Here is a 13,840-nt window from a genome sequence, read left to right on the forward strand (position 1 = left end):
TAAACAAAAGTCAAAATAAACAAGTTATCACTGAGTTACCGAGATCATTTTCAGGATAAGAGATAATTATTTTCACTAGAAAGATCTCAATCGATGATTCATTCCATTAAGCCTACTGCCAGCAGGCACATTTAAAGAAATATGATCTGATTGATTGGGGTAATGAGGCACTTAAAATTAGCCTATACATTTTCCCAACACTTATGCATTTAACTTGTCGGCGATATTTTGCCATGCTTCTTGTCTTGGTCTCGCAGCGGTGCCGGTGCTTTTTCTTTAAGTTTAGTAGCCATTGTACCGTTACAAAATCATGGTTTCCCCCTTTTGAAGTAGGGCACGCGCAATTACCCTATTCTTCGTACGTTGTTCAACTAAGTCGATCAAATGTCCTATTAGCCAGCTTAAATTAACGCAATGATTGAAGGCAGGCTATCTCGTTTCCTTCAAGGCTGATCCGCGCTCAAACAATGTCATTAATTCGAACCAGACTTCAACTATCAGGGTAATTGCGCGTGCCCTACTTCAAAAGGGGGAAACCATGATTTTGTAACGGTACAATGGCTACTAAACTTAAAGAAAAAGCACCGGCACCGCTGCGAGACCAAGACAAGAAGCATGGCAAAAATATCGCCGACAAGTTAAATGCATAAGTGTTGGGAACATGTATAGGCTAATTGTAAGTGCCTCATTACCCCAATCAATCAGATCATATTTCTTTAAATGTGCCTGCTGGCAGTAGGCTTAATGGAATGAATCATCGATTGAGATCTTTCTAGTGAAAATAATTATCTCTTATCCTGAAAATAATCTCGGTAACTCAGTTATCGAGGTACGAGGCCCAGGTCTCTAGTAGTTTTATTTCCAAGGAGCACACATTCTGATGAAAATGTGTATCTGTACTGTAAGTCGCTTTGAAAGTAATAAATAATTAGCCACGACTGCCATGTTTTTGTGCTTCAGCAAATTCATCACAACTTGCCGCATGTGTACAGGGAAAGTAATATGGACAATTTCGGGCTAGCTAGACAAAACTTCAAGAAGACCATTAAATCTGCTAAGGAGGAGTACAAAGCCAGGCTGAAGCATAATTCAAAGACTGAATCAGCTGCCTATCAACGACCCAGCAGCTGTCTAGAACACAAACAGGACAATAACAAAATACAATAAAAAAAGCCCTGCAAATCACTCCATCCCCTGGACTGGCTGACAAGCTCAACAACTTTTACACCGCACACACTGTTGGCCCTTGTCTAGGCCATCTCCCATCACCTCAGGACATAACATCTCAGAAATACAACCTGGAGGAGTCATTAGCGGTGGACTGCCTGCCTGAGATTGTACATGTCAGACGCGTTCTCACCTATTTGAAATACTTGGTTTACCATATGTCACACAGAGACCATAGTGATAGGAAAAACTACTTAAGCAATATAGTACTCGTGCGAGTGGGGTAGGTAAGGGATATTCCCACGGGTGGTGTTCGGCTGTAGCCACGAGGCCGGAGGCCGAGTGGCGCAGGCAACAACACCCGTGGGAATACCCCACACGCACGAGTACTATATTGCTTTTATAAAACAATTTTATAGTCAACCAATTCACATTTAAACACGAAGTTATTGATAAAAAATGTTTTATTTCGCCCTTGTTTCTCCGCAACAAAAAAATAGTTCCATTGTCAACGTCTTTTGGAATTATAAGAACTTTGAATTAACGGTTATCCTTAATTGTATCAAACGTGCTATAGAATGTTTCATCGCGGAGTGATTTATTATTAGCTGTGAAAAGTCCGAGTTGGGATGTCCTGGGATATTCCAACTCATGGAACGTCTCTCGTCCAATCAGAAACAGCTAAATAATTCAATAGAACCCAATTGTTTTATAAACTGAACTAAATAACTAGGCTGGACATTAGTTAGCTCAGTGAACGCTGGTTTGAAGCTAGCTACAATGACTGACAAAACGTAGCTGACTACCAGTAGCAAATTTGCAATTGTTGCCAAGCTGAGATGCCTAGTAACGGGGACATTGGCGAGTCTAATGGCTTGTTTTTATTTGCCAATTTTTTTGATTAATTACAAATTTGATTTTTATAGTTAGTTTGTTTAGTTAAGTTAATCATCGTAGTTTTTTCTGTTTGTGTATTGCCTGAAGACATTGTGATGGCACCTGTCTCACCTGCGCCTGAGATTTTCTACTAATTAAACACTGAACTACTGGAGGTGGATTCCACAGTAAATCAGTCGTACAAAAAGCACTGTCAAACAGCAACTTCTATCTGTGGACATGTTGCTATGGTGTTTTTGCGCAAAATACCGCATCATACGTTGATATGGTATTGCTAACATCTGATTAAAATTGTTAAAAACAGCAATTGGAATTGCATTTGTTTTCTAACTTGTTTCTGGAATGCGGTCAACTTGGGTGTGATGTTACTCCCTGCTCCGAGTTCTGACTTCCAAGGTTAATGGAACGTACCATTACACCACCTAAAAACACCATCTATCTGAATCTCTCTGATGAACGCTGTTTGACCTTCTTAAATTTGATCAACTCTGAAATTGAGGCAGTTCATCAACAGTTGGCTTGCTCAGTTACTGAGCAAAAGGAAACTTGCTTCCTGAATACTCAAATGCATTTTGTGAATTTCAGTCTCCCAGCAGTCGCAGCTTGGATCTCTTCAGTAAACGCAATACCTCCACCTGTCAGCCGGATCCTGCTTTTAAAAAGCTTAATTAAGACGTGTCTGCTCTCAACTTGCCCCTCTGATAACCTCAACCTCACTTCTCTTACACTGGTGCAGTCCCCCCTTGCCATCATCTGACCAATACCGAATGAGCCTGGATTGGATCCTGATGAATCCTCCAACCTACCATTTATATCAAAAGTCTTTGAGAGGTTAATGGCATCTCTGGTCTAGGATCGCCTGAAAAAAACAACGATCTCTTCGAGTCATTCCAATCTGGATTTCGCCCCGAAACACAGCACTGAAACCGCCCTAGTTAAGATTGGCTCATGGATCGTCTGCGATATTAACCAATGGTTTGCCCACTATCTGGAAGACAGGACACAATTTGTACAAAAAAGCTCCATATCTCACCATGGAGTTTCAGTGTTTGGGCCACTCCGGTTTATTATTCACCTCCTCCCCATCTTTCGTCACTATGGTATCCTTTTTCAGTGCTATGCTGATGATACACAGCTTTATGTGTCCACTAAGCCCATTTCTACTCTACATCCCAGAACCTGCACTGCTTGTCATGATATACAGATGTGCACAACAAATAACTACCTAAAATTCCAATTCCACCATAGCTAGTAGTCAGTGCCAACCAACAGCTAATGTTAGCTAACTTAGCCGGTAATAGATTATGATAATGTGCATTTGTGTCTCCATATCTGCTCCTACATTGCCTTTTACACACTACAGCACAGGTTGAAAAAACAATAACTATGAGAAACCAGATTCTCTGGTCTAAAGAAATCTAGATTTAACTGTGGCCTTAATTCTAAGCATCATATCTGCAGTAGACCAAGCACTGCTCATCACCTGCCTAATACCATCCCAGTGGTGAAGGCTAGGGGGAAGCATCATGCTGTGGGGGGAACTGGGACATCAGTCAGGATTTAGGGTAATCTGAACAGAACGAAGTACAGAGATATCCTCAATGAAGACCTGGTCCGACGCGCTCAAGACTGGGCCAAAGGTTCACCTCCCAACAGAACAATGACCCTGAGCACACGGTCCAAACAGAACAATGACCCTGAGCACACGCTCCCAACAGAACAATGACCCTGAGCACACGGTCCCAACAGAACAATGACCCTGAGCACACGCTCCCAACAGAACAATGACCCTGAGCACACGGTCCCAACAGAACAATGACCCTGAGCACACGGTCCAAACAGAACAATGACCCTGAGCACACGGCCCAACAGAACAATGACCCTGAGCACACGGTCCAAACAGAACAATGACCCTGAGCACACGGTCCAAACAGAACAATGACCCTGAGCACACGGTCCCAACAGAACAATGACCCTGAGCACACGGTCCAAACAGTGGCTCTCCATCCCCATCTAACCTGACAGACCTTGACAGAATCTGCAGAGAAGAATGACAGCTAATCCCCAAATCCAGTTGTGCAAACCTTGTTGCCTAGAAGATTCAAGGCTGTAATCACTGCAAAATGTGCTTCAACTAAGTACTGAGGACTAGTACTTAACTTGCACTTACAGTTAGTTACATTTCTGCACTTTTTTTCTATTTCTTATGTAAAATAGTATTTATTGTTACTCTAGGTCTCTATTGCTCGTAGCTTGATGGTTCTCTCCCTTGTACGTCGCTTTGGACCAAAGCGTCAGCTAAATGACTAAATGGAAATGTTCTTATGTCAATGTGCTGTTTTATTTTCAATAAATATGTAAAGAAATCCTGTTTTTACTTTCATGTATTGAGGAAAATAAATTATTTAAATGATTTTAGAATAAGGTTGCAATAAAATGAATGTGGCGAAGAGGCAGTGAATAGGTCTGAATACTTTCTGAATGAACTGTATACTGTGCTTTTACTGCAAACACTTAGAATAGGTCAAGACATCGTGTCCGTGGAGAAGTCTACCTGTCCCACGTTTCAGAGCTGATATCCCAGAAGGTTCAGGGTCAGGGGGTCATGTTTCAAACCTGTGTGGCAATATTCTAACCATGGCCCATACAGGTTATATTTGAACAGAATCATCCTGCCTTAAATAATAATAATAAATAACACAATTGCAGTTGGCAGAGTTGACTCAAGTTGTAAGCATATAATTCAGCTGTGTGTCCTTTGCTTTTCAGTGTGATTTCTGGTGGGTGTATGAGCAGACTAATCCATTTGTAGCAGTATTATGCATAATAGTTTGTCAGAATGACATAATATGATGACTATAAATGTGATTTTGATATAGGCCTTTATATTTCTGTTGCAATAAGTCTCTGAGACCTGTTTGCTAAATCTCTTTGTACCGCTTTTGAGATTTAGCAATAGCCATTTTCCCCATGTTTTCTATTCAGTTATGTGTGCATATTATGGGAAGTAAGGTCCCAAAAGCATACTTCTAATAAGCATAAAAACAGTTTAAAGGGTAAAGTTTGGATTTGGATTTTGTATGTAATTTGCATTTCAGAGATTTATTTACAAAGGATCTCATGGTAACAAACACATCAATCTTAATGCAAACTTCTGGGGCCCTTTTTGTGCAGACACTACTTATGAGGTGTACGGCTGAATGTCCCCACAACTTAATCACATATTGTTGGAAGAATACACAATAAACTGCATTTATTCAATTTTTTTCTGCACGCTTTTTAACTTCCTTCTTTCTTTCCTTCCTTTTCCTATAGCTACAAATCCTTTTTGCCCAAGGATATGCGTGCTCACATTCAGGATTACCATTTTGTGACACGCAAGCGAATCAGGTACCGCTTTAAGAGATTCATCCAGCAGTTCAGCGAGTGCAAGGCCGCTGCCCGTGACCTGAAGCTCAAGTATCTGGTGAACCTAGAGAGCCTTCAGCCTGATGCCTTCTCTGAGCAGTTTCGTGTCAACGAGCACAAAGCAGGAGATGTCACCATTGTTGTGACGGCCAATCATGGCATCCAGTGGTTCCAGGACAAGGGTGGCAATGAGGAACAGGTACCTTTCTTTTGAAATTTGAAATGTATTGTTTGGAGGATAACCCCTTGAGATGCAGCATCTCGTTTTCGAGGGGGTCCTCAAGACACAAGACAAAGACAAATACATGCACATTCAAACTCGCTCAAGTTCCCCCACTCCCAGACCTCACCCACCCCACCGACTCCCTATTGAATACATATCGTATTATTGAGAGGCATATATACACATATACATACATACACATATACATACATATATACATACATATATATGCACACATATACACAAACCTTCACCCATACACACGTACAGTATTTATTCATAAATAAAAAAAAAAGAAAAAAGAAAGAAAAGTCCAGTCAAACATGAGCAAAACATTTACAGCAACAATTTTTCTCAACTTCATTGCCCATGATAAATATTGCAGGCAATTTTCGCGGTACAACATAAAATAAAACCAAAGTCATGGAGCAGGTTTCCCTTCACACAGTTGTACTGTCTGTCCCATGAAAAGGCTGCCATGCAGTGTGCTACACATAAGTAACACGATTGTGTTGACTGAACAGTTTGTGAAGTCACCATGAAAGGTATTTTGGCAGTGTCATTTAAAATGGCTCAAATGATATCAAGGTTTCAGAAAGTAATGTTTGTAGTTTGATGTCGAGGTAAAAAGGTTATGTCTCAGTCGACAAATGGACTAAGTTATCACAGTTTCAGTTCACTCATGTTGTTCCTGAACATAATTGACTTCTCTTACACAAAACCTACTTACACAATATTTCCCCCTAACAAATATTGTTTCCTCCATTAGGAAATGTTGTCACTTATAATGGTGATATTAGGTTAATATGTGATATTATATTGTACAATATGTAGGTGGTGTCGTATATGCTGATTTTACCTCAAGTTTGTATGCTAATACTATAAATTAGGGTTTAAAGTAAGCAGACAAATGCATCATGTGATTGTTTTCATTCAGGTTTCATAAATTCATCTATGATCTGTAGATCTGTTTTTTCCTCTCTCATCTCTCCTCTTTTCTTTTCAGGAGTTTCAAACCTACTGTGATTTCCCAGGGCTCATTGACATCAGTGTCAAGCAGGCCAGCAAAGATGGGTCCAATGAAAGTCGTATAGTAACTATAAACCGTCAGGATAACCAAACTCTGGTAGGAATATTCAATGTGTCTTTTCTTATGGCTTACAGCCTTACAGTTTTCTTTGGACACGTACTTGTTCTTTCAAAACGAAATGATAGTAGTTCTTTACTGACTATCTGTGTTAGTCTGCAGAAGTGTAACAGCACACAGAGTGTGTGTACCGTCAAACCTCTGGTCCCCAATCCGCTTCAAACACAGAGTGTGTGTACCGTCAAACCTCTGGTCCCCAATCCACTTAAAACACTGAGGGCCTCATTTACTAACATTGTGACCGCAGCTTAACCTGCGCCTTTGCCAAACCGCAAATAACGCACGGTATTTTGCATCCTATTTATCAAACAAGAACATCGTCGCAATCGTTGTTGTGTTTATTTGAAAGAAATATAGCCTTGCAGCCCAAAATACAGGGGAATTTGGGCGATTTGTATGCACAAAATTATATTTCCGTTTCTAAGTTGCAATTACGTTTCAAAGTGTTCATTCCGCGAATTCCATCCGTTTTCCGTTATCGCGGAAAATCATTGGCCCTAATATTCACACATATTAACATGAGTTAATCACACACAGGCAACTGCAAACTGTTAATATGGTTCCCTAAGCTAGAGATAGCTAGGATAGTTAATAGCCAGGTTAACTGCTCCATAGCATCCCGTTAAATAGGCTGGTAGGAATACACGACACCCCTTACTTTAAAACGGCACATTCCAGCACTGAAAACCAGGCTTTTCAAAAATGCTGCCCTAGGCAGATACATTTGAAAACTGGAGTTGTAGCGTGGACAGGGCAGGGACAACTGAAATTTTCAGACGTTCGGTTTGCTTGAACTATGGGTGAAAATACGGTTTAAAGTAAATCCCATATGACCGGCAATTCTGGGTAAAGCGTGGCCGAACAGCTAGCTGGTGGGACAATTTTGTATATGCCTATATTAAATGATATATCAAATATAAACATTTAAAAAAAATAACATTTTTGATGTTCGTATTTTTCAAATTTCTCGCAGGCACATCGTTTTCATTTAGCAGCTGATATGTCATGCTGAAACACCTCTTGTTTCGTTACTAATAGGCTACATAAGTACTCCTCCCATCTCTTTGCGACGAACACCCACTTTCCCTTATACACTCCCAGCAGCGGTAATCTAAAGTGCGCCACCTTTGATAAATACGGTTTTAGGTTTTTACCCGCTATTTTACGCCTGAAACAGGCGCAATCCTGTTAGTAAATGAGGCCCTGAGTGTGTGTACCTCTGGTCCCCAATCCGCTTAAAACACAGAGTGTGTGTACCCTCAAACCTCTGCTCCCCAATCCGCTTCAAACATTTGACTGCTAATCTCATCCCATTGGTTCCCTGTATCTGCCCACTGATATGCTGTTCATCAAGCCAGTTTGAATTGACTGTAGACAGTGAAGCCCAGACTTTGTCAAAAGTTGGGTTTACAAGACTACAAGGCAGACATACTAGGTCAAACTAGGTCAAAGTCTTCTTACAGTCATACTTATTCTATTAACTATTAAAGCACTATTCCCTATCAACATCCACTCAAGTGGAACAGTATCCACCATACACCTGACACGGGGCTTAGTTAAATTCACAAGCTTGCAAGTTATTCTATTCACACACGCATATCTTCTAGCCTACAACATCAACACATTTCATGTTACAAGCTTAGTCTATGAGGCAAAAAATGACGCTAGCCAGCATTTTAGTTTGTGAGTGTATTATAAGACTGATACACATAGGCCTACCGTCCGTTGAAAGGCTAGCCTACACACTGCCTATCTCCTGCTTCAGATGCAACTTCAGCACCTTATCTGATCTATCATTTCCTCAAAGTATAGCATGACATGTAGTACTCCTAAACTCAACAAAGACATGGTTCCATTTTATTTAGTGCAAGATTTATATGGACATTCTGTGCACAACATTAGCAATCCTTATCATCTTGGCAAAAAGTCAAAATATGAAAACGTAGCCTAAACCAAATATATGAAAATACACTTCAACCAAAGTGACTATACACCGTTAACCAATGCATCATCAAACAGCATCAAGTTGGCAACATTTCTTGTTAACTGAATCATTTTTTCACAGTAAGCAAAGAATCTAAGTTTTTCAAATTTGCTCTGAATAAAAAAGATAATATCTGTAAGGCCTGTAAGGTATAGGCCTTTTGTTTGCTTTTGTTGTTTGCATTAACATTTGTGTGACTTGCGTTTGTGTTATTGTTTACATATTAATTATGCCAAAAGATTTACGTTCATAACTACAATAATATGGTTCATTTTTATTCAGCCATCCAGCCTACTATTTATTTATTCATTTATTTTAACCGAGATATTAGCTATGTTAACTATATACTATATTAATGTTGCTCTTTTTGGTTGTAGCCTTCTGTGCTCAAACTGGACATAGCCATTCTTGTGCGACTAGCTCGCTAGCATTAACAAAATGTCTGCCTAGCCTTGTGAAAGACACTGGTCACGTGTGATAAGTGCATAGGCAGAGTGCACACTGGTAGGCAGGTAGGCCGTCCAGTCCTTTCACTCGGGCCAAATTAAATGATCGCACAGGCTTTTTACACCCCAGCGACTGCCACAGATGATGGATTTTTTTTCTTTTTCTTTTCAGATCATTTCATTTATTCATTGCCGTCAAAGTGTAGACAATTTCAAGAAATATAACAAAACATGCTTCTGAAATACATTGCCTACCCTACATTTAATTATGGGAAGATATCTAAACTAGGTCATACAAAGTTGGTTCCATTAAGTAGCTAAAAGTTTGCACTTGTTGTTCTCAGCTTGACTCATAAGGTTCTTAGGATTATTGTATTCGCCAAATAACTAATATAAGTTTCTAATCTCTTGTATGGTGTCTTGTCTTTCAATCTCAGGAGCTGGAGTTTAACTCTCTCGAAGAGGCCTTGTCTTTTGTGTCCCTCGTAGATGGCTACTACAGGTTGATTGCAGATGCCAATCACTACCTGTGTAAAGAAGTGGCGCCCCCTAGGGCATTGGAGGCCATCCAGAGCTATTGCCATGGCCCTATCTCGTGAGTAAATTGTCTCCTCCTCTTTTTCTTGAATGCAAATAAGGTCATTAGATGATGGTATGTCATTAATCTGCCTCTCCCTCACAACCTAGGATGGAGTTTGCCATCAACAGGCTCGGTCGCTGTGGCAACCACAAAGGCATGTACATCTTGCGCTGCAGCCCCAAGGATTACAACAAGTTCTTCCTCTCCTTCATAGTGGGGGTAAGTCCTCCCCACCTCTTCCCGGCATCGTCTTCAGTCTCTCAGAAAGAATAGCGCATACTTATAGCTTCCATTACTTGTAAATATTCAGCACACAATTTCTACTGACAATGAAGTCACCGACAAGGCCCGCTAAATGCCTTCTGCAGATGTATTCCATAACCTACAAATGTACTGTGAATCCTCACAGCGTTCCATTTGAAACCGAGAGTCTAATAAGGGTCCCATCTGCATCTCTTAACCTTGACTCCTGTTTTCCTGTGTGTGTGTGTGTGTGTGTGGGTCAGTATGACGGGGTGGCGGAGTACAAACACTGCCAGATCGTGAAGATGCTCTCTGGAGAGTACAACTTGAGTGGAGCCAAACGCAGCTTCGGGAGCCTGCGGGAGCTCCTGCACCGCTACCACAAGGAGGCGCTGCGCTCTGACGGACACATTTTCCAGTTCACCAAAAGCTGCCCACCTAGGAGCCAAGGTCAGAGGTCGAACACAGCATCTCAGATGAGGCCATCCATTTTGGGCAATTTGTGTCTTCAGCTTAGTAGATAATTTATATTCTGTTTCTCATGTGTTTGTTTGTTTGAATCTAGATAAAACGAATCTGCTGGTGTGTAGAAGTAACCAGGGACTGGATGTGCCTCTGTCGCCCTCACTCTTCAAACACAGTATCAGCCAGATGGTTTTCCACAAGATACGCAAGGAGGATCTGGAAATTGTACGTTTTATGCGTTATGTATTTTATGTATGTGTTATTGTGTCCCTGTAATGTATTTGTGACACATTGCTAACTATACAGAATGCTTCCTATGCAGAAGCATCACATGAATTTGACTACTTCCTTAGAGCATCAGTAAACATTGACTTATTTGACAATTATTGCATTGACAAAAAAGTTGATTTGTTTTTGTTTATAAATACCAGAACGAGAGTCTCGGCCAAGGAACATTCACCAAAATATTTCGTGGCATGCGGAAAGAGTTAGGTGACTATGGAGAGGTCCACGAGATGGTGGTAATCATGAAGATTCTGGAAAAGACTCACCGCAACTACTCAGAGGTGCAGTATTCTGCAGAGCCCCCACCCCAACACCACACACCCTGCTCCTAGCCAGGGCCCCAACACCACACACACCCCTCCTCCTAGCCAGGGCCCCCACCCCAACACCACACACACACACACACACCACACACACCCTCCTAGCCAGGGCCCCAACACCACACACACACACCCTCCTCCTAGCCAGAGCCCCCACCCAAACACCACACACACACCAACACCACACACACACCCTCCTCCTAGCCAGAGCCCCAACACCACACACACTCCTCCTCCTAGCCAGGGCTTTATTCCAACACCACACACACCCTCCTCCTAGCCAGAGCCCCCTCCCCAACACCACACACACCCCAACAACACACACACCCTCCTAGCCAGGGCTTTATTCCAACACCACACACACCCCAACACCCCACACACCCTCCTCCTAGCCAGAGCCCCCACCCCAACACCCCACACACCCTCCTCCTAGCCAGGGCCCCAACACCCCAACACCACACACACACCCTCCTAGCCAGAGCTTTATTCCAACACCACACACACCACCCTCCTCCTAGCCAGGGCCCCCACCCCAACACCACACACACACCACCCTCCTCCTAGCCAGAGCCCCCACCCCAACACCCCACACACACCCTCCTCCTAGCCAGTGTTTTATTCCTAGCACCTCATATATGTGATTGTACATTTCTGCGAGTACAGTAAAACCTAGTGAATGTGAATGTCTCGTGTATAACCTCTATTTTGGGCCGTTTTCCTTCTGCAGTCCTTCTTCGAGGCGGCCAGTATGATGAGCCAACTCTCCCATAAGCACCTGCTGCTGAACTACGGCGTGTGTGTGTGCACAGATGAGAGTATGTTTGCTACCACAGTACACTCTTATACACATTGACATGCGTGTGTGTGTGTGTGTGTGCACAGATGAGAGTATGTTTGCTACCACAGTACACTCTTATTCACATCGACATGCGTATGCACACTGACGTGTGTGTGTGTGTGTGTGTGCACAGATGAGAGTATGTTTGCTACCACAGTACACTCTTATTCACATCGACATGCGTATACACACTGTGTGTGTGTGCACAGATGAGAGTATGTTTGCTACCACAGTACACTCTTATTCACATCGACATGCGTATGCACTCTGACGTGTGTGTGTGCAGAGATGAGAGTATGTTTGCTACCACAGTACACTCTTATTCACATCGACATGCGTATGCACTCTGACATGTGTGTGTGTGCACAGATGAGAGTATGTTTGCTACCACAGTACACTCTTATTCACATCGACATGCGTATGCACTCTGACATGCATCAAATCAGTCTGAGACACAGTTGTTTTCTGATGTGTGAGGCATGACGAGCAATATAGTGAATATTCATAGAACACACAAATGTGCATCAAAAAAGGACACACACACACACACACACACACACACACACAAGAAGCAGCAATGCTTTAAAGACAATTACTGGAAGCCAGCGTGAGGACTTAAGTATTGAACAAATGTGGTCAGTTCTTTTCGATTTTGTAGAAACTCTAATTTTGTACAAGCTGAAGCTGTTTGATGGTCTTTTTATGAACGCCTGTGAAAAAAACATTGCAGTAGTCAACCCTGCTGGAGCTAAAGGCATGAATGAGTTTTTCTAAATCATGTTTTAACAGGAGGCCTCTAAGTCTGGCTATGTTTTTGAGATGGTAAAAATATGCTTAAGTTATTGCCTCCTTTTGTGAGGCAATAACTAAACTCCTTTTGTTTCAAGATGATTAGCGATCCTAAATCTCTCCTTACTTTTCCCAAATAATATAATTACAGTGCATGAAATGCCCTGTATTGTTATTCAAACTTTTCTTTTCTCTTTACTAACTTCTGCGATGAATTCAGCTCGACCCTCTTAACGTAGAAACTTTTTTACTAGGGCACCACAGCCATTAGGTGAGAGGGCTAGGTAAGTTTGGGTGTCATCAGCATAGCTATGATCAGACATTGTATGGTCTTTAATGACTTGTCCAAGTGGGAGCATATAAAGGTGGTCCAGGCGGGACCACCTTTATATGCTCCCACTTGGACAAGTCATTAATGCTGATGACACCCAAACTGGTTGGTGTTGAGGGTTAGTTTCCAATGACAACAAAGAAGCTACGGTCTTGTAAGTACGAGCCACTTGATCTGAGCCACTTGATCTGAGCCACTTGATCTGAGCCACTTGATAACCGCACCTGAAACTCCAACCCAGTTCTCCAGTCTGTGTAGTAATCTAATGATCAACCGTGTCAAAGGCTGAACTAAGTTCCAATAACACTAGAATTCATGTTTTGCCTGTATTGGTCTTGAGGTGTAATGTCATTTAAACCTTAATGAGGGCTGTTTCGATGCTCCAATTAACATTGATTAGCAAGTTATCAAAAAAGCCATTTTGACGTTGCCGTTAGAGTTGATTCAAAACAATTTTTTCAATGATTTTGCCAACAAATGGTGGATTGGATATGGGCTGATAATTGTTTAATATGGAAACAAGATTTTTCTTTTTTATATGCTCTTTCCGAGAGAAGTTCATGAATACAATTATGAACATTGAAAATAAGTGTCCAGTCTAGAAAGTCTATAAACTTCCATCAAACAAGGCAGCTGCAGTCGAAGAAGTTGGGTTCAATAGGAAATGGATAAAGTTATCCAAAAATCCAAAATCTTTTGATTTGTTTATCAAACTTG

General features: G+C 41.6%; 1 protein-coding gene across 8 annotated transcripts in view; it reads left to right on the forward strand.

Annotated features, from left to right (window-relative positions):
- Positions 1–13,840, forward strand: part of jak2a (Janus kinase 2a) — a 64,910-nt gene that overhangs the window by 28,189 nt on the left and 22,881 nt on the right. For all 8 annotated transcript variants that reach the window (XR_004164806.2, XM_031577822.2, XM_031577823.2 and 5 more), the window contains 8 exons: positions 5,380–5,671; positions 6,702–6,821; positions 9,710–9,867; positions 9,960–10,071; positions 10,359–10,545; positions 10,661–10,785; positions 10,992–11,126; positions 11,893–11,980. Coding sequence is in view for 7 of the 8 variants with exons in the window: in XM_031577822.2 (XP_031433682.1) it covers positions 5,380–5,671; positions 6,702–6,821; positions 9,710–9,867; positions 9,960–10,071; positions 10,359–10,545; positions 10,661–10,785; positions 10,992–11,126; positions 11,893–11,980 (1,217 nt within the window). In the remaining variant the exon portion in view is untranslated. The remainder of the gene's footprint in view (positions 1–5,379; positions 5,672–6,701; positions 6,822–9,709; positions 9,868–9,959; positions 10,072–10,358; positions 10,546–10,660; positions 10,786–10,991; positions 11,127–11,892; positions 11,981–13,840) is intronic.

This window comes from Clupea harengus, chromosome 12, assembly GCF_900700415.2.
Source record: "Clupea harengus chromosome 12, Ch_v2.0.2, whole genome shotgun sequence".
Classification (NCBI taxonomy): Eukaryota; Metazoa; Chordata; class Actinopteri; order Clupeiformes; family Clupeidae; genus Clupea; species Clupea harengus.